General features: G+C 37.7%; 1 protein-coding gene across 5 annotated transcripts in view; it reads left to right on the top strand.

Moving 5' to 3' along the window:
- The window catches only part of lactbl1b (lactamase, beta-like 1b), a 99,637-nt gene extending 77,095 nt beyond the window's left edge, over positions 1-22,542 (top strand). For 4 of the 5 annotated variants that reach the window (XM_046874915.1, XM_046874916.1, XM_046874914.1 and 1 more), the window contains 5 exons: positions 2,247-2,353; positions 2,676-2,833; positions 9,027-9,274; positions 16,785-16,890; positions 19,068-22,542. In XM_046874915.1, the coding sequence (XP_046730871.1) occupies positions 2,247-2,353; positions 2,676-2,833; positions 9,027-9,274; positions 16,785-16,890; positions 19,068-20,046 (1,598 nt within the window). In that variant the 3' untranslated portion in view covers positions 20,047-22,542. The remainder of the gene's footprint in view (positions 1-2,246; positions 2,354-2,675; positions 2,834-9,026; positions 9,275-16,784; positions 16,891-19,067) is intronic. The other variant, XM_046874917.1, reaches the window with a different exon arrangement.
- Positions 22,543-22,589: the final 47 nt, after the last annotated feature.

Consider the following 22,589-nt stretch of genomic DNA (forward strand, 5'->3'; position numbering starts at 1 on the left):
ACACTGACTTCCACGTCTGACCCCAATCCCCCTAGCGGCCACACTCATGGAAATCCCTAATAACGCCCTAATAACTCCTAATAAAGTACCAATCATTTGCGGATGTGTTCAGTAAACAGACAACAACTCGCCTACCCCCCCACCGCCCGTGGGACTGAGCTGGTGCCAGGTGCTAAACTGCCTAAGAGACGGGTGTACCCGTTGCCTGTTCCAGAGCATGTGGCTATGGAGGATTACATCCAGCAGGCCCTCCAGCAGGGCTTTATCGCTCCATCCTCCTCCCCCGCAGCCTTCAACTTTCTCTTTGTGCAGAAGAAAGGAGGGTGACTCCGGGCATGCATTGACTATCGCCATCTGAACACCCAAATCGCTCGACTCCCGTATCCACACACTCTGGTCCCAGCCACCCTGGAGGATATACGGGGTGCACGTATCTTCACTAAGCTGGACCTCCGCAGTGCTTATACCCTGGTGTGCATTTGCCACAGGGATGAGTGGAAGGCCATCATCACCCCCTCTGGTCACTACGAGTATCATGTCATGTCATTTTCCCCACGGTGTTCCAAACCTTCATGAATGAGGTGTTACATAGACGACATCCTCATCTTCTCGAAACCCGATGGAACACCGTGGCCACGTCACTCCAGGACTTGGGTGACGTGGCCACGGTGTTCCATCGGGTTTCGAGTTCATGGGATGTGAACTGGGGGTCCCCGGTCGGACCCCCAGTTCACATCTCATGTGTGGAAGGTGTTTTTCCGGCTCCTAGGGGTCACAGTTAACCTGTGATCTGGATACCACCCTCAGACCAACAGACAGACAGAGTGGAAGATACAGGAGCTAGGGCTTTACCTCCGGTCATACTGCAATCAGGACCAAACTAGCTGGAACTGCTTTCTTCCCTGGGCTGAGTACATGCAAAACTCCCTGTGCCAGGATGCCACTGGCCTGACCCCGTTCCAATGCGTGCTGGGCTTCCAGCCACCATTGTTTTCCTGGATGGACGAGCCATCCAACCTTCCAGCTGTGGATTACTGGTTCTGGGAAAGCATACGCGTGTGGGAGTCAGCTCACACACATCTCCGACGTGCCCTCAGAACCACCCAGAGGTTCATGGATCCGCGGAGGTCGTGGGCCCCCCTTACCAACCGGGTAACCAACTCTGGCTGTCCACCCCGAGGTCTGCGCCTACAGCTACCCTGTAAAAGACTCAGTCCCCGTTTCATCGGGCTGTTTCAGCTCATCAGGCGGGTCAATGATGTGGCTTATCAGCTCGACCTGCCTGCTCTGTACCTCATCCATACGACCTTTCACTTGTCACTCCTGAAACCCTTCACACCCCCTACCACAGAACACCCTGGAGTCGCCATAGATCCTCCCCCGGAGATGCTGGACCAGCTGTCGATGTACTCCATCCAGGAGGTTCTGAATTTGTGACCTAAGGGTGCCACCCTGGAATACCTTGTGGACTGGGAGGGGTACAAACCTGAGAAACGCTCTTGGGTCACCAGACGGGACATGTTCGACCCAGAGCTCCTGAACCTCGGGGCCGCAGGCGCCCCAGGTGCCCCAGGTGCCTTCCCACTGCATTCAGTACACTCGCAGCGCCTCGCCTTCATACTAATCACCTTCACCTGTCTCCAATCTTTGCTCTCCTTTAAAAAGCCCCTGTTCTCACTCACTCACAATTCAATCTACAGTTCATATTAGCGCTCATCCCTGGACTTCCCATGTTTCAGATTATACCCGGTTCATGCTTCTACCTAAGCTTCTGTCTGTGTACTACAGCAAATAAAATGTATTGACTGTATTCTGGTCTCCAACTCTTGAGCCGTGCATGACAGTGGCCTTGAAAGTCTTTGAGATGTCACTGGATAAGATGCTGTCTCCTCTAATGTAAAAATAGACTTAACATTGCAAGTGCTAGTGTATATTTAAATATGTATATATTGCTCTTGAATGCTGTTCGATTTTGTACTGATTTCCAATTATTAATTCCAAAATATGATATTTCATTCATTAAGTCCCAAAAATGCATTTCGGTGTGAAAATTCTTCAGACAGTGACTCTGAAAGTAACAGTGCTCTTTCCTCGAACCACTATTGCACAAGAAAATCAGCAAAATTTCAAAGTCTGAATCAAACTGATACAAATTTTGCCTTTCAAACCTATCAAATTCTTTGTTATACATGTCTGTTGATTGATTTATATGGTTCCTTCTTCATTTTTCCCTCATCTTTCATCAGAGGAAGATTTGGAGAAAGCTTTTAAATCTGAAAAGCTGTGTCCCCGATACCCCAAGCCCACTCCATTGGAGCATCCAATCCCCTACTTGAAGGCAGCATTGGAGAAAGTAAGCAAATTACAAATCAACCTAAAAAAAGTACTAACCTTGGATACGTCAAACAATCAAATTTCCTTTAGGATACATATATTCACATCCATGATTAAGTTCTCTAAATTCAACTCTGTACTTTCCGTAAACAAGCCAAACCGTGTCAAATTTCATATTGTTGAATTTCAATTAAAGAGGTTATTTCATCAAATATCAGGCTGTTAAACAATATTTGTAATACGGATTAAGACATACTGGCACAAACAGCCTTGTTGACAGCTATTGTTTAGTTCTGAAAGCTATAAATAATAATGTATTAATACGCACTGTCCTCTTCCAGGTGGATGCAATTCTCCGGCATAGCATCAATCCCACCAGCCTTCCCACAATATCTGCCATCGTCATTTACAATGACACTGTGTTGTGGACTGGAAACTTTGGAAAGAGAAATGGCAGTGACCCTAAATCAGCAACTCCTAATGAGTACACCATCTATAGGCGAGCTCTAACAATACACCATTGTTCTTTATGTAATTTAGTACACACTCAAATGCGGATCAAATCAACTTCACTCAATCTCAAACACTCACATCCACTTAAAAGTGCAGATAATGTGTTCTACAATCTCTTGTTTTCATAACAATATAATACAGTTCTATTAAATAATTTGCACTTAATACTACTTCTTTTCTGTCGCTTCCCTTTTAGTCTCCAGTCTCCTCCATCAGACACTACCTCACTCACAGATCATAGAACCTTGAGAACAATTATTTATAATTCAGATTTCACACTTTTTTAATATAGTAATGTAGAAGAAATAGGTGAATTTAACATGTGAGGTAATTTTATTAAAACTACAATTTTAATTAACTTTAAAACCCCTGAATAACAGAACAATTATAGAAAAAATAGAAAAAACCCAACAAAACAGAAACTCATATTGCATATATTAACAAAATGATAAATATACTTACAGCATCACAGTTTAAAAAAAATTAAAGACATATAACACAAAGGAGGAAATGCTCGTATTGTATGGTGACTCAGTAATTAAGATGTTGAACTTAGACTAGGATGAGTGGACAGTTACGGGTTCAAATCCTAGCAGCACCAAGCTTTTTCTCCTGGGACCTATTTCATTGTATAAGTAAGACTGTTATAAGTTGCTCTGGATAAAGCAATATTTCATAAAGCAAAAAAAAAAAAAAAAAAAAAAAAAAAAACATTTCTTATATCTATTTTTTTATTCATTGTTTTCTCATTCATAACAACATTTACAACCGTAATTCCAAAAAACAGGATGCAGTTTAAATCCTAAATAATAACATAATTGCAATGATTTGCAAATCTCATAAAACCATATTTTTTTCTCAGCAGAACATAGAAAACATTTCAAAAGAATAAATTGAGAAAATGTTAATTTCAAAACACTTTAAAGAAAAAACAAGGTAATTTTCTATTAAATAGCCACAACACGTTTTAAAACATTTGGAAGAGGGACATGTTTACCACTGTGTAACAGCCCCTCTTTTTTAACAACAGTCTGTATACATTTGGGAACCGAAGAGACCAGTTGCTGGAGTTTTGTGAGAGGAATGTTGTTTGTGTCTGAGACAAGATTCTAGCTGACAGCCCTGCTCACAGTCCAGTGTTCATGGTTTCCAAAAATGTTTTTTTTAATTTTGACCACTTTGCCTCAGCCCACTATAAATGAACTTTGATCTTGTCCCTTATGCACTGAGGTTTTTCTAGATTCTCAGATCTTTTGATGATATTATGTACGTTAAATAATGACATTTGAAGACTTCACAATTTTATGTGATGTAATGTTATATAATGTTGTACATTATTCTGAAATAGTTCCACAATTTGTAGACACAGTTTTTTACATATTGGTGAACATATACCTTCGTGTTACTGACCTGTTGCCAATAATTGTAATGCAATGCATTTTTTTATTCAAACGTGCCTTTTGCTGCCCTGTCACAAGACATATTGCGTCTATAAAATTAAAAAAAATTTTTAAGTTTAAACTGAATAACCTCAGTTTAAAAAAAGTGATATGTATGATCTGTTCTGAATAAAATATAGGTTAATGGGATTTGCATTTCATTGTATTTTTTTTTTTTTTATAATATTTTTGCAGGCTCCCAACTTTTTTGAAATTGTGTTTGTAAATTTTATTTTTAATATAATAATCTTAATAATATATATCAATTCAGATTTTATTGTATTGTAAATTTTAATCTGAGAAATATTGGCCAGAAATTTAAGAGATGCAACTACTCACCAGCAGTGTCCAAAATCAAATTACCATTTAAACCACAGTTTAAGGAGCATCCATGTGACAGACTGTGATCACTTTTGGACTCCGATTGCCTCTATTTGATTTTCTCTGTTTAATGGACTGATGCCCATATGCAATGAGAGAGTGCCAAATACAAGCTACAGACATCATTTCAAAGGTTCTAATTGATCTATTTGCATGCTTCTCTTTCAGAATAAATTGCCTGTGTATCTGCATGCAGAAGAAGCAGTAGCTGCACTACTGAAACTTTAATATCTGAAAACAAAACAAATAATTAAACTGCATTTCCCATTAAATTAAAAGATGAATGAAGAAAAGGATTAATGATGCGAAAGCAGTATTGTGATTTTTAACTACACTTAAATAACCTTTATTATACAATAGATTGTTAAGTTAGTTGTTAAGTTTAGAATATTTTTCAAACGTAACAGTAAGTTTACTTTTAATAAAGCTGAAATGTTGGTGGCTAATTGCTCTATGTCCATGCAAGCTCACTCCCAAACGACTCTCTTTACTGTGCCAAGTGTTTAGACGTGTCACACGCCAGTGTCGCCAGAGTTTTGTCATTTCACATTTTTTGCATGGTTCCACCCATGTGACGTCACGCGGCATCGATATGGTACTCCGCGGGAGATTCCCCAGACTGTGCCGAGCAATTTAAAGTTTCACATGTCCGGTTTGGAGCGGGTTTAATAGGTTTGTGTGGTGGCTGTGGTCTATGACGTCATGTTATGCTATTGATTCAGGTGAAAGTGTTTTAACATATCACACGACTATTTCTGAGCAAGTAATTTTTTTGCCTATTTTGGCTAATGGTGGGGATGCAGCTCAAGGTGACATCATGTGACATCACTATATTACCCACAGTGCAACTCTCTATGCTGGGGTGAGTCCGTTGATATGTTACATGTCTCCTTCCTGTATTTTTGTGACTCACTTTGTTGTCTCAACCCCCCCTTTCCCACATTGAGTGTGGGGTTTAGAGCAACTCCCATTATGCAATTTCCCCCACTGGGCTTTTTGGTTTGATGCATGGCATGCCTGGGGTCTGTGGGCTTTGACCCATTTTATTAGATTAGATTAGATTCAACTTTATTGTCATTACACATGTACAAGTACAAGGCAACGAAATGCAGTTTGGGTCTAACCAGAGTGCAATAACAGCAAGTGCAGGATATATACAGTTTTTACAAGAATTTACATAGTTAAATAAAATGAAATATAGACTAATTTAAAGATGTATATGTACTATAAATGTAGTATACAGATGAATATATATGCACTAAAAACATAATATACAGACTAATATATATATATATATATATATATATATATATATATATATATATATATATATATATATATATATACTATGAATATAATTACAGATGAATATGAATATATATGTACTTATGAACAATAATATACAGATGAATATATATATGTATTATAAACATGATATACAGATGCCTATTACTATACACAGAGATTTATAGAAGGATGTGAATGGTGAACATAATATTGCTATAACTATAAACAGAGAACAGGTATATATACAATGGTGAGCAGCAATACAAAAAAGAGCAGTGTGCAAATGAGCAAAGGTTTGTGTAAACAGTCCGTGCAATAACAAAGTGTGAGGTGAGAAATGATCAGTGTCTTGATGAGCATAAGTTTTTGTTCAGAGAGTCCATTAGCAAAGTGACAAAGTGTGAGGTGTGGGGGGAAATGTGGTAGTGTATCAGTGAGTGTCAGAGTTCACTAAAGAGACAGCTCTAGAAAAAAAGCTGTTCTTTAGTCTGCTGGTCCTGGTCCGGAGGCATCTGTAATGCCTGCCGGAGGGCAGAAGAGTAAACACTATATATGTGTCACTATATATGTGTCAATGTATGTTAATCCACGCTCGAGGGCTAAGATATGACACACGTGTTTTCTGCCCCATTCTTTTTATATGGGAAAAAAATTGCCAAATCCTTAGAAAAGTAATAGCACACCTTACCTGAACAGGCCGCATTATTTAGTATCATTCGTGGTGCTGGGGAAAAAACTGTGGGATGAGTTACACACCGAAGTTTTGTCCGGAAGAATTTGCTCTTTAAGCACCACTAATAAAGAGTTTTATTAGTAATACTTATAAATACTATAGTATAGTATTAGTATAGTAAAAGTATCAAATCAAGCACCAAATTCTGCCAATGTATACATCCGGCAATTCAAACCGTCTGTGTGGAAACATAGCAAAGCATTTTTATCTGTTCTAAATGTACCGTAAATTAATACTTTAATCAACATGGGCATGGAAAAATATTGGATGCCTTTTGCAAATGTATGTTTATTATTAGTGAAACCATACTCAACATAGAGCATAAAAACTAAAGTTTTAAAGTAAGCATGGTGTTTTAAATTACGGAAAATTATCAGGACACCAGACAGAACTCTTGCTATGTTTCCACAGGGATGATTAATTAGATGATGCCAGAGAAACTTTCATACGAATTACATAAACAGAGAATATTTGTTATCTATGTGAACTGGTTTATTTAAACCTAGACATTTCAAGAGTTTTATACATATATCAATTATGTCCGTGAGGCAAGTATTTACTAAAATTCTGGTTGTTATATTTTTGTGTCTGTGAAGAGAGATGACAGAGAACGCACCCAATATGTTTTCTTTATTTTACAAAAGCACAGCATTTTGTTGTTATTATAAGTGTATACAAATAAAGTAGGCCCTTTATAGATTTGAATCATGTATTGTTCTTATCTGTACGATATTAGTTATGTGGAAAAAACCATAAAAAGCATCAGCGTGTTGCTGGATGTCTGCATCATGGCAAATTTCAGTGTTTGATTTGAGACTTTCTGCATCAGTAAAACAAATGTTTAGTGATCAAAAATTATTTTTAGTCAAGTTAAATTTTTTTTTATCTGAGTAAAGAAAGGATGTTGTGAATAAATGTGTGTGGCATTGAAGGTTTAAATTTTACATATTTATTAATTTATTTGTTTATTTATTAATTTATTTATTTATTTATTTATTAATAAAAATATATAATAAAATTTGTGCTGTTAAAATGAATTTGCGTTAACGTGTTAATAACGTTAACGGAAAAGATTTTAACGCCACTTATTTTATTAACACACGATTAACGGTGTGTGCATTTTTTTTTTTTTACCATTTTTATTAAAGATATAAATAGAATATAATATTGAATATATATATATATATATATATATATATATATATATATATATATATATATATATATATATATATATATATATATATTACTGAGAAGGTAACCTATTGTCAGCTTATTTTGTATTGTCTGGTCTTTAACTCTATTTTTAGCAATATTATGTTAATTTATAACTCACTTACTAACTTTAGTACTTAAGACTTTCTCAATATCTTAATTAACTTTAATTTGAGAGGGCATAAAATAAAACTAACACAACACAAGAGAAAATCCCAAATCACCAAGTAATATCTGACAACACAGATGCTAGACAAATGCAACACCACAACATTATTCACATAAGACAAATGGCTGAATTTGGCAACATACAAAATCTAGGAAAGATAATTTTAAAATGATTTCTATGTTTAAAAATAACTACAATTCACTTACTAGCTTTTTAGTATAAAAAGGCACACAGGTGCCCTCTCAGTATGTGTCAAATGGTCTACATCATGCTTTGCTTTTGAACATATTTAAACATTTTATTCATGTCATAATGTCATACTTTGTTTCTCAAAGCTAGCAATGACTATACAAAATAAATACTCAACATACCCATTGCGACTGAGCCACACTGATGCCAAACAGATTTCACTAGCCAAAACCAGAATGAAGAATCTGTTCTTCTGCTCATGATGTATCCTGCTGGTGCACACATGTTTGTAAGACAACCAAATTAAACTTAACAAAAGAGAAGCCTAAACTCAAATGGAAACATATGAGTTGTTTTAGCCTAATTCCTGCTTTCTCATTTTTGTTGTTGTTGTGTTAGGGATTGTAGTCTGTGTTAATCATGTTTATACTGTAGTTTCTGGTGCAGTGTGGTGCTCAAGTAACTATTTATTTATTTATTTATTTATTTATTTATTTATTTACTTATTTACTTGTGTATTTATTTATAACAGGAGGTATTTGAACAGCAGAACTTGGTCAGTTAAGAGCTTAGCCACAAAACAGTTTACTGGACTTCTTCTAAAGTTTTATACCACTTCTTTTCTTGAGGGACAAACTTAGAAGCCGAATAAAGTCCTAGTAGTACCTTTTGAGACTGACTGTCAAAGATGTTAGACACATTGTTCAACAAAACCTTCATATGTGTGCTTTTGACTAGGGTAATTGTTGTTCTTTGCTGTTTGTAGGATTGCTAGCATATCCAAGATCTTCCCCACTCTGATGCTCTACCGGCTATGGGAGGATGGTAAAGTGGGATCATTAGATGACCCACTGGAGAAGTATGTGGAGAACTTCACCATCAAAAACCCACTGGGGAAGAGAAAAAATTCAGAGCTGAAATATGTAACAGATGGTCTGATTTTTCTGGATAGTAGTGAAGTACCAATTCGCTCATCCTCAGTCACCCTGCGTAGAATGGCCAGTCATCTCTCTGGTAAGTTAATTTCATGCCACATTTGAATCTTTCTTTCTTTCTTTCTTTCTTTCTTTCTTTCTTTATGATCTATTCTAATCCAACACTTCTCTAAATGTGAATTTAGCAGTAAAACCTATTCTCCTATTATATCACTCAATAAAGCGATTTCACCGTTTTTGCCAAAGGGCAGTATATAACACTTGTTTCCCTTTACCTTTTCTGTGAACATGTTCGAAATGTCCTACATTTTAACAACAGTATGAAGTTTACTACTTAGTAGCTTGTAATGCTTGTAAACTCTTATTTACCTTCTGTTTGGTCAGTGTGCTTTTCTTATAATATTACAAGAGTTATTTGTTAAGCACTTCAGGAATTTCGTAGCACGCATTAACCTAGTTAGATAATCCCTTGTGTGAACTAATGCCCTGCATTTAGCAAGTCACCAAATGTTTTCATAAGGACATTTAACTCTAGGGCTATTGGGGTTTAATTTTTTTTTTTTTATATTTATGTTGTATCTCTTCACTGGTTGTGTTTGGTTTTTTTTAAATTCTTTTGCTCTATTGTCATGGCAATGGAAATTCAAATTTTAATTATTGTTTGGTGGTTCTAGTGATATCACCAAGTCAGTCCAGAGATGGGAAATAATGAAGCACAAATACTTTGTTACTGTATTTAAGTACATTTTCCTGGTATCAGTACTTTACTTCACTATTTATTTTTCTTACAACTTTTTATTTTCACACATTACATTTTTACACAAATATCTGTACTTTCTACTTTTTCAAGCTAATCTATTTGGTGACATGATCAATACAGATCAAGTCTTATAATTGCATGCCATTTTTAACCCATCAACCTGTTTCTTGTCATTTCAAGGCTTTTTTAACCCATCAACCTATATCATTTTTAGTTTCTTTTAACCTACCTTTGATGTGTCATTTCCTGGTTATCATGCACCACAGACGTGGGCTAGCAATGGAAGATAATACCATGTTTATGTATAATTATACCCAGAGGTAGCATATATAAAGAGAAAAGCAGTGGGCCTAAGACAAATCCTTGCGGAACATCAAACTTTACCTCAGAGAGTGTGGAGAACTTACCATTTACGTCAACAAACTGATAGCGATCAGTCATATAAGACCTAAGCCAGGAGAGAGCTGTTCCCTTTATTCCCTTTCTAGACTAGCAAGGAGGATATTATGATCAATTGTGTCAAAAGCTGCACTAAGGTCGAGCAAAACAAGTAAGGAGACAAAACCCTGATCAGAGGCCAATAGCAGGTCATTTAACACTTTAACCCGCACTGTTATCCTGAAGAATGCACATTAAAAAATGTTATTCCTATGTAGGCATGAGCATAATTTCTGTGCTACAACCTTTTCTAGAATCTTGGACAGCTGACAAGGTTGATAACTGCCAGTTTAAAAGATTTAGGCACATAACCAGTGCTAATGAAAGAGTTTATTATTTTTAGAACAGGTTGAATTACTTTTGGAAGTATCTGTTTGAAGAAACTTGTAGGCAAGAGATCAAGTATACAAGTTGATGGTTTTCATAAGGAAATAAACGAAATTAAGTCATACTCTTAAATAGGAGTAAAACTTTGTAATTGATTGTTATTATTATAGTGCTATCTACAGTGTAATTTATAAAATAGTTTGAGTTTATATTAATCGCCTGGATTTTTTTGCCTGATGTTTTAAATTCTATTATTAAAAAAGTTTATGAAATCCTTACTACCTATTGATGGTTTGTATGTCAGTGCAGTGCTTTTATTCCCTGTAGATTTCGTTACCGTATTAAATATAAATATAAATCTAGGAATATGCTTGTTATAAGTGTTGTGCTAGTTACTAAAAAATAGTAACTAGTTACAGTTACTCGTTACTTCATTCAAAAAGTAACTTAGTTTCTTTGTTGATTACTTACACCAAAAAGTAATGCGTTACTGTTAATTTTTTAGTTACTTTTTTAAAGAACCTTCTTTAATGTTCCCATTAATGCCCTTTTATGCGTTATGGTCTACAAACACAAAACTGACTTAAACACAAAGTAATTTTTAAACACTATTTTATTAAAGTCAGACCAGCACAAACTGAATATATCACAAGGATTTCTGAAATAAATAACAAAACAAGCTGAATAATATATTCAGAATCAAAAACTAAAGTGGCTTCTGCTGTTGTGTTGAGCTCTTGAAAATGTTCCTTTCGCAGCTGAAGTAGGAAAACTATCAACAACGTAGAACAGAACACCGGGTTAGCTTCTAGCTTCTAGCTCCTCAGGCATGGAGGTCCTGGAGGAGCTTTAACAGATTGGAGTTGCTGTTTATCGCAGTAGATACGAGCTTTGAACCAGAAAGACACAGCTTACATTTGACTTAAAAGTTTTTGTCTTTATACTCAACTAAAGTGAAATAATGAGCATATTTTCAATTTGAGAAACTCGTCTTGCTCTCGCCTCGACTCACCATTACTGCTGCACAGACCTGAATAAACAGAGACACGCCCACAGTGCGTCTTCTTCATGTTTACAGAGGGTAAATTACCAATCCTACAGTGCGTCTCTTTCCGGTCTACAGTGGTTCATCCACCAATCCTACAATGCGACGCTGCTGTAAGCAGGTTAAGCTGTAGTCTACACTTCAGCCGAAATTAATTTATTTAAAAAAGTAATGGGTAACGCACCATACGGTAACGGTAACAAAGTTACTTTATTTTTAAAAGTAACGCGTTACAGTATTAGTTAATGTAAAAAGTAACGCGTTACTGCCCAACACTGCTTGTTATTTTCTATGAGGTTAGAGTAATATGCTGATCTAGCAGCATTAAGAGCTTTTTTATAACTCCGGAGGTTCTTCTTCCATACTATTTAAAATACTGTCAATTTGGTTTGATGCTGTTTACGTTCTAATTTTTGAGTGGTCTGTTTTAGGGTGCATGTATGATCATTATACCACTGTGCAAATTTTTTTTCAGGCATTCAATGGCCCAGTCAAGCTCTGTGGGGTCAGACAGAAATCTATGTTGACAACTCCAGAAGGTTATTAATAAAACTTGCTGCAGTAGTTGACATGAATGTACACTTAACACGTTAATGTGGCTGTGTACTTGCTATGACTGAGGCAGATTTTAAAAGAGATAAGGTAATTATCTGAAATAGCTTTAGACTGTGGAATTATTTCAATATTTTTTAGATCAAATCCAAATGTTAGTATTAAATCAAGCATGTGTCCACTACTATAAGTGTTCCTATAACATTCTGATAAATACATACTGAATCTAGACAGGGACACAACTGCTGTTCTTAAGGAGTCTTCCTGCTTATCAAAATAAATATTAAAGTCACCAACAATTAATGATTTGTCTAAAGAAGTAGCTAGATTTGTGATGAAATCTGCTAATTCTATGAGAAAATCAGAGTGGGGCACTGGGGTCTATAAATACAAATTTATGGAATTCACTGACTAGACTTGCTTTCAGTCACAAAATATTTTATGTTGGTGTGAAGAACTTTGAATGTGTTACTGTTAGGCGAGGTACGGCGGCGGAAGCCGGAGTAACGGCAAACAGAAGCTTTATTTACAAAAGGCAGAGCCAACACAAAAGGACTCACATTACTCAGGATAATCCGCGAATATAGTCCGAGGGGAGCTTCGGAAAAGAAGCGCAGCCGTGGAGTGTGCAAGGAGTCCGAAACGGAATGTACGTAGCGGGATAACTGGACGTACGAGCACACCGACATGAACCAACACGAACATGCAATAAGGGACAGGGAGTGTGGGTGAATGTGGGGTTTTTATAGGAGCTGGGGATGAGCGAGTGAAACGAGCCCCAGCTGTTCCCCATGAAGCCCGATTGCGAGCAGCTCCGTGCGGGCGGGGCACGCACGGGAGAATGAGCGAGGTGCTTTGTGGAATGCCGAAGTTTGACAGCCGCCGAAGGGGGCGTGGCAGGGGGATTCCTGACACCACCACCCCTCCCAAAGGGGCGGCACCCGGTACCCGACGCCCCGAACCCACAGCACACCTGGTGGGCCAGGGCACTCGAAGAAGGGCCCATCCATCCGTTCAGGGCCTATGGGAACCCGGTAAGCGCTGCCACGGAACCGGGGAAAGCAGGGCAGGGCCCTAGGCGAAGAGACCACCCCTGCAGAGAGCCAGCACGGAGTAACGGTCCCCGCGGAGATCTGGAGCGGAGTGTCGTTCTTGGCGAGGACCAGAGGCAGGACGACAACCCCAGCGGGGACAGGAAGCGAAGAGACGCCCTTGGCGGAGACCGGAGGTGAGGAGACATCCCCCACGGAGACCAGGAGCAGAGTGACATCACCAGGGGAGACCTGCCGCGGAGCGATGCCCTCAACGGAAACCGGAGGCCTGGAACGGAGCCACGTCCACCACAAAGACCCGGACTGGCCCGACGACCCCGGTGATGGCTGGAGGCTGAGCGACGACCACCCCGGCGACCTGGAACGGATCAATGTTACCCAGGAAAGTCTGGAATGGAGCCTCATCACCCACAGGGACCTGGAACGGAGAGACGAGCCTGGTGACTACCGGAGGCAGGGCAGAGCTATCACGGGGGCTTACTGGCTGGAAGACCCATTGGAAGGAGCCCAGAGATGGAGTGACACCCCTGACTGAGAACAAAGGCTGAGTCATGACCTCGGCAGGGTTCGTCGGTGCAACGTCACCGTCCAGGAAGCTCAGGGGCGACCAGTCACCGTCCAGGGAGCTTGGAGGCAGGACGTTGCCGTGAGAGGGTTAGGGTTAGGGTTAGGGTTAGTTTGACAGCCGCCGAAGGGGGCGTGGCAGGGGGACTCCTGACAGTTACATTTGTGTTTAGTTTTTTATGTGATGCTTAGATTATTATTATAAATAGCTGCAACACCACCTCCTCTGCCATTTAGATAGGGTTGGTGTATGTAACTATACCCAGCAGGACTAGCTTTATTTAATGCTTGATATTTGTTCGGTTTTATCCACGTTTCTGTCAATCAGAAACGTGGATAAAACCGAACAAATATCAAGCATTAAATAAAGCTAGCATAAAAAACTAAAAAACATAAAAAACTAAACACAAATGTAACAGTACCTGCAGTCTAGATCTTTCACCAATGGAAAATATTTCTAGAATAATGAAACAGAAAATATGATAAAAAAATGGGTCTTCTTTATCATATTTTCTGTTTCATTATTCTAGAAATATTTTCCATTGGTGAAAGATCTAGACTGCAGGTACTGTAGGTAGGCAGCACTCAAACTCTTTTATTACAAAGCCATGTTTGCCTCAGTAGATTTTAAATGAGTTATGTCCCAAAGAACATGGTAGTGTTTTCAGATCATGTTCACATATGGCTTAACCTTTGTATGATAACCTGCATTTGTGGATCATAAACAGTATTCACAAACACTGTTTCTAAGTCCATGCAGTGATTTTCATTAAAAAATGATTTGTTATCCTTTTTCATGATTTATGTACTGTATAAGAGATATACAAAGTTTTTACAATCTGATGTTGAGGAACATTATTTTTAAAATGTTCCACAATTTGCAGACATGTATGCCTTTATGAGATTTGCAATCATTGCATTTTTTTTATTTACATTAAAATTTTTTCCTAACTTTTTGGAATTGTTGTTCTATAAAGCTATGTTTACAGAAACTATACCGTGTGCAAAATCCTTTTCTATAGTGCAGGAGTGCTGAAAATCAATGACAATCATTGTTTATGGTAGGGGTTTCAGTTTGTAGTTTCTGGAACCTTCCAGTTCAAATGGGGTCCCAATCTTGACCCTACATTTCCGTTTGGTTTTACTGACCATTATCCACAAGCATGTAAGAAGCCACTTGGTATTCATCCATGTTTCCGGTCTACAGCCCGGCATTGTAGGCAGCTGTGCGTGCATTCAAAGTTTTCAGCATAAAGTGATGTACTCATGGCTTCTGATTGGGAATTCTGCATGAGGGAACAGTCTCACCTAAAAGAGACTTTGTATAATCAAGCATCACTGCTATAAATTTGCTGATACAGAGCTGTGCCTTGAGCTCTCAGATCTTCCAGTCTCTGTCCTATAGCTTATCTTGTTAGCTTGTGATTGGTCATCTCAGTGCCTTGCTTCCTGCATCACCAAATCTAATTTTAATGGATACTTGTGGTCTCAGTAGTTGAAGCACTATGCCAAGAGATGCACTGCTAATATGCAAGGGCAGATGCAATAATGATTTGTTCCTAAATCATTTGACATTGCATGCAAAAACTACAACAAAGACCTGTTAGCAAAAAAAAGTCATTTTATGTGGCCCTTAAAGGAATTTATTAAGACCTCACTCATTGCAACAGGGCTTCTGTATTAGGACATGTGTCAACATTCTGCTAACTTATTTTGTACATGTGTCCTGTGTGGCTGGCTCTGTCCATCCTACTGGTAACCTTAAAGCCCGTCTCTGAGCCCGTTTCTGAGCAGACACATCTGTAAAGTGGCTCGCACTCCTTTTTTTGCAGCTCAAATTGTGATATAATAAAAAAAAATTTTAATTATTAGTAAATACCTTCTTGACCACCTCCTCATCCTTTTCACATACTTATGTGATTTTCTCTTTGCTGATACCCAGTTTAAAAGCCTCTCGTATTTTTCTTGTGCCTTTATGTATTACTGTTTTACGCCTCAAAATTTTGTGTTTTTGATACTCTTCTACTAAAGATTTACCTATATTGCCTATATATATATATATATATATATATATATATATATATATATATATATATATATATATATATACACATAAATGAAGCTCACATAATGCTTGGTGCAAAAGTGAAGGTTATATTCTGCCATATATGTTTTTATGCTTATTGCACATTAATCATTTTAATCTTGGTTATACATTCTCTCAAATTCATTACTACGGTAAGTATCTTTATGAAATAACTGTTATACTACCACTACTGATATTAATAATGCTGAAATTAATGCTGAATAAACTTACACTAAATAATGCTTAATTTTTCAACATTTGTCTGGGTCACTCTTTGAGCCTGTTTGTGAGGAATATGAGTTTTCAGGTTTCTGACTCATTTAGTCAACATGCTCCAAACAATCTTTTTGCACAACACTTTAGAACACCACACCCTGATTCCACCTTCTTTTTCACTCCTATCTTGAAGTACATTCAGGTTGTGTAGTTTTAATCGATGTCTAAGTGCTCTTAGATGCTATGAAATTAAATAAAACATTTTATACATTTGCTTCATAAATTACTATTTATCCAAATATAAACTATTCATATTATTTTAGTTTTAAATTATATATGGCAATTTGTAATCCTATTCTAACATACAAATCCCCCAGTTAATTTTCCAACTAAATAATAAAAGGATTTTTATCCTAATAAAAATGGGGTTTAATATGATTGGCTTGAGCAGATTTACCCAAAACCAATCCATAGAGCATTTATACATATATTCAAATCTTGCACTTAATAAACAAAATTAATTTTCAAATAATTTTATGTGATATGCAGGCTTACCAAGGAGACTTCGGTCCACTAACCTGCTGTGGAAAGGCAAGACTCAAGCTGCGCTCAATCTTCTACAGGATGATGTGTTGGTTGCAGATCCAGGGACCAAGTATTTCCTTTTTTTTTTTTCATTTATGACAATACAACACTTTTTTTATGTTTTTTTTTGTCTTTGGATAACATATGATTAACTATGTGAGTTAGAAAATGGGGAAAATCAATACACCATAGAGTCAAAGGTTTGGGAAAATCTGACCATAGCAAACATACACTATATGGATAAAAGTATTTGGACCCCTGACTTTACCAGCCATATGTGAAAACTGCTCTGCAACTGCTGCAAAATTAGCCACTGCGAAATAAGACTGGAGGTTATTATAACAAGCAAATGGGCACTAAATGTGGAATAAGATCATCTCTAAGTTACATATGTAACCCTGGTTCCAAGTTGGGGAATGAGACGTTGGGTCAACAATGCTTTGGTAATGCCTATGCGTGACCACACTCAAAACCATGTGTGTAATCTGTCCAATGAAACTGTGTGATGTCACCAGCGGGGTGACGTAGCGACCAGGAAGCTATGAAACCATGTGCGATGGAGACAGCTATAGCAGAGAGTGAAGGAAGCACTCACAGGGATGCAGAGAGTGTGGCACCAAGATGCAGCATCTCGTCCCATCAGGGAACCAGGGTAACATACATAACCAAGAGACATTCCCCTTTGGGAACTCGAGCTGTGTCAACAACGCTTTGGGTACAAAACTACAACACCGCCAGACTGACAAATCCCTCCATAGAGTGGACGGGCACAGCTAGGTCAAAGGACTGAAGGGCCAGTAGTGGCACTAAGGTCAAGGCTGTAAGACCTGACAAAGGTCAGAGGGGTGGACCAGCCTGCAGCGTTGCAGATGTCCTGGAGAGAAACCCCAGAGGAAAAGGCACTCCGTGTCGAGTGAGCTCTGAACCCAAAGAAGCAGGTAGACCAGAGGACTCATAAAAGGAGGAAATAGCAGATGAACAGCTGGCCAACTTTTTTGGGCCTCAGCTTGATTGTGAAGTGTGGGTTGCCCCTCTAAACCACCACTGCAGGGGGTCTCATATGCAGGAGGACAAGCGATACCACATTGGGCACAGCTGCCATCAGACTCAGCAGTCTTTGAAACTGCTTAACAGTGAGTGACTGGCCTTCTCTCACTTCCTTGACAGCCATGAGGATTGACTCGATCTGAGCACTAAACAACTGTGCCCTCATTGTGGTTGAATCACACATTAGGTAGGTGGTCCTCTGTTCTGGAGAAAGAACACTTTTCTTGGCATTTTAGTCTTAACCTTAGCTCTTTTATGTGGGCAAGGATGTCATCTCGATGCTGAATCACCAAGTGATTGAGCTCTAATTGAGCTTATATCAACAAATTATCAATATAATTTAGTATGCGGATGCACTGGAGTCTCAGAGGAGCCAGAGCAGCATTCACACACTTTGAGACTGACCTCTGACGTGCCTAGAGCAGCTTGAGCAGTGTCCTGAAGTTGTTCTAGATGCCCCCTGGGGGGCAGCCGGCTATGTTCCCGTGCGGAGTCTGAGGGAGGCACTTGCTGGAGACCACACGGTTAACGAAACAACTTAGATCCGTCCTTAGATCTGTCATTTTTTGGGGCTTTGACTTGGAGTTTTTGACTTGGAGTGCGAGTGTCTCTGGATCTCACAATGTGTAACCCCTGGCTGGGGCTGCGCCCACCGAGCAGCCCCATGAGATCAGCGAGGGAGGAATCACTGGAAAGCTCAGTGAGGGACAGCAACAAGTGCCACTTGATGTCGCTACGTCCGGTGAGCGGTGACTTTGCGCGGTTCCATTAAACAGATTACACACGTGGTTCAGAGCATTGTTATGCAGAGGCATTTACAAAGCGTTGTTGATGCAGCACAAGATCCTGAAGGGGAAACTCAAATAGCACACACATACAAATCTTATGTTTAGATGTTCACAAACATTTGTCTATATAGTGTATGTTGGTCTTTTCCAAACCGTTGCCACAAATTTGAAAGGACACAATTATAGAGAATGTCTTTGTATTCCATAACAAACAATATTTTTGTTCACTGGAGCTGCATCGGAGAACAAATTCTGGAATTTAATGCCTAAAAATCACATGTGGGTGTGAGGTTCAGGTGTACACATTCTTTTGGCTATATAGTGTAACATAGTTCTGAATATAATTTAGACCTCTATTTATGTAATATAATATTAATTCATAATTTTTGTACCCAATTATTTGTTTCCTAAGATGTCACTACAGCAATTTGGCTTTTTCCTTGTTGGCCCATGTCCTGGCTGAGAGGGTGGTTGGACTGAATTACCAGCGCTGGATTATTGATAACATCCTTGACCAGTTGGGAATGGAGGACACTGGCTTTGATATCACCTCCAGCATTCAGAGTAACATGGCCGTTGGTGTCTATGCCAATGGCCAACCTGCACCACTTTATGACCTAGGCTGGTATCGCCCATCGGGGCAGATGTTCTCTTCAGCTGCTGATTTGGCCAAATTAGCCATGACGCTTCTTGGTGTGTATCATAGAAAGATTCTGGATCCAGACACCATTAAGATAATGCTCACTCCTTTGTTCCACTGTGATAAAGATTATTTTGCCAATCGCACTGGAACACCATGGGAGGTGAATGAACTTTTTGGTTATGAATTACTCCGCAAAGATGGGGACCTGGATGGATACTCTGCCACATTCTCCCTAGTACCCCGACTCAAGATCAGCATGGTTGTTCTGATGGCAGGCACAAGGCCTCAGAACCAGGATGTAATATCCAAAGCCTATTCATATATCATTCCTGCAATGGAGAGAGCTTTTAGTGATGCCAAGCGGGTTCTTGTGCCTCCCCCCAATCCTGCGCCATATATAGGTTTCTACACCTACAGTAATATCACCTTTTATGAGATCAGAGCTGGACCAGAAGGAGTCCTTGTCATGCAGCAGTTTGGGCCCCAGGTTGAAAGTTTAATTCTTGAAAGGTACCGAACCATAAATTTGTCTTACCTGCTAGATCGAGTTTTTAGGGTAGTGTTTAAAAAACAATATCCATGCATTTTACATGTGGGTTCGGCATCAGTGTCATTGGAAGCCCAGGATGGGCAACTCTTCAATTTTTATATGTTTGACAAATTTGGGTTATCTCCTGGTTTTGATGCACCAGGTCTGAACACCTACAATGTGCTCAGAATCCCCCACAGACCCGTATTTTCAGAGTGAAATTGAATATCCAACAAACTATGAGAGACTGCACTATGACAGTTTTGGGGTAGTTTATTTCTATAACACTTTTCACAACGGACATTGTCTCAAAGCAGCTTTACAGAATTTAACAAGCAATGAGCAAGCCATGGCGACTGTGGCAAGGAAAAACTCCCTTAGATTTTATGAGGAAGAAACCTTGAGAGAAACCAGACTCAAAAGGGGAACCCAAACTCATATCAAGATAGTCTCCTATGTCTGTTAATTATCTAGCAGTCGATGAACTAGATACTGCAGTAATAATAGTAAACTGTGTAATTTGACTAACTTTAAACTACATTAACTGAAATCTTAGCAATATTGAACACTTTATTTATTTATTTTTTTTTAAATAAGTTGACAATAATGTCACATTTAAACTACAAAATTAATAATAGGATGTTTAAGTATTTCATAATTAGAATATAGTTTTTGTTTCATGGTTAAGGGGCAGGTTTGAATAAATCAAGAATTATGTTACCCTCCAAATACCTAACTATACCTAAAATGTACATAAAAATGAATTGTATAACTTATTTTATCCGTATGATATTAAATATATGTATATATAAAATCTGCTGACTAAAATATAATTTTTGTATAATCCAAAACAAAATACAAATAGGATAATCATGTAAACATAGAAAATTATTAGGCAATATTAACTTAGAGCCAAGCATACACTACACAATCTTTTACCCAATTTTAGCAATTATTACTGGCATATAATTTTATAACTGATTAGAACTGACTGTCAGCATGGATGATGAAGATGATCTGGTAGTGTGAAATGGAAAATGTGTTTGAATTTTCCAGATGATTAGAGGCTTATACATTTTTCAGCCCTGTAGTTTTGAGAACTAAAATGAGATCAGAACTCTCATTACAAATTTTCCAACCACATCTCTTTGCACATCATGTTGGTGCATAAAAGGACAGACTTCATCATAATTTTGGTAACACAATAAGAGGAATGTACCTCTGAATTTTATTTTTGAAATCTGATGCTTTGTTTTTACCAGATAATTAAAAAAAAAGCCAAAAAATGTATGTGGTCCATGTGTCATTGTGTCCATCCAATTTCCTATTTTTTAATCTAAAATCAAATCCGACACAGGATCTCTTCTTTTTCATAATAATTACTACAGCAACCATTAAAGCTTTTAGGGGCTTTTCTTTTAGAACATGCAATTTCAACTGCACATAAAATAAAAGTAGATTAAAATTATAAAATTGCTATTGTCTATTATCAATCAAAAAATCTCAAGAAAAAGATATTCTCCTATAATTTGTGATCTCAAGAAAACAAAACCAAAATATTTTTCATGCCCTTTCTGGACTTTGATATTTATTAGAACAAGTGCATTAACAAACAGATTTTTTGGGGGATGTAAGAAACATCAGCTTATGTTTCAGGTGGCTGAGGCTGAGGCTGTGTCCCTTCAAGCTGCATGAAAGTAATTTTATATAATTACAGTACCAGTAAGCCACGGCCCATAGGTATAAAAAATAAAAATAAAAACACTGGTGTAGTACATCAGGGCCACTATCATTTCAATAATACCACCTGGAGAATTTGAGGAATAAAAATGAAAAATGGACAGTGAGTATTTTTTTCTCACATCTCAATACAATCAATTTTATTAAAATACATACCAGCACTATTCAAAATACAAAACTCATACTATATAAATTGCCATTAAAACATGCAGAATCCCTTAAGATTGCATGAACAAAAAAAAACGATGTCATGCACAGTCTATTCTATGCAGTTTGATTACCCTAATAAATTCTGTATGCACAATTTATTTAAAGTCTTTTGTAAGAAAGCTCAGTTTTCATTAACAGTTGTTCATCACTTTGCTGGGGACAAAAAGCGAGGTATCACCTCTCTTGTTGCTGTCCCTTTCATATCCTTGAAAAGAAAATTAGTCCATCCTTTTGCTACCAAGGCAACTAATGTCCATTAGGAGCACATCGCCCATCAATGAAACAAGTTCAACCTCTATTAGTGTGCTTTTAGTAAGTTAATATTTTTATATGTTTTCAAAGCAGTGTAAATCATTACATACACAACAAAACAATGATTATTTGTATGCATTAGATCACACTGTAGCAGAAGACAAACAAACAAACAAACAAGCAAACAAACAAAATAGTCTTTAAAAAACATATTTTTGAACAGAGCTTATCGAACTTGCTTAAATTGTAAAATTATATTTTCCCTTTTCAGTTTTACTGGAAGTTACACAATACTATCAATAAACACCATTTTGTCATTGTTTTACAAAATGTATATTAGGTGCTTTGTGCTTAGTTTCTTAGCACACCTAAATGCATTATAGGTTTTGTATAAATGTTGATATGGTCATTTGTCATATTTTCCACCCTTAAACAACATTAATGTCTTTACTAAAAATCCTTGTGTACAAATATAAATTAAATTGATAGAAATATCTTATTTTGCTTTGTTTTGGTCTTTTTTTTTTTTGCAAAAATCACAAACACTACAATGACTGATT

Source organism: Silurus meridionalis, chromosome 19 (genome assembly GCF_014805685.1).
Source record: "Silurus meridionalis isolate SWU-2019-XX chromosome 19, ASM1480568v1, whole genome shotgun sequence".
NCBI classification, from domain to species: domain Eukaryota; kingdom Metazoa; phylum Chordata; class Actinopteri; order Siluriformes; family Siluridae; genus Silurus; species Silurus meridionalis.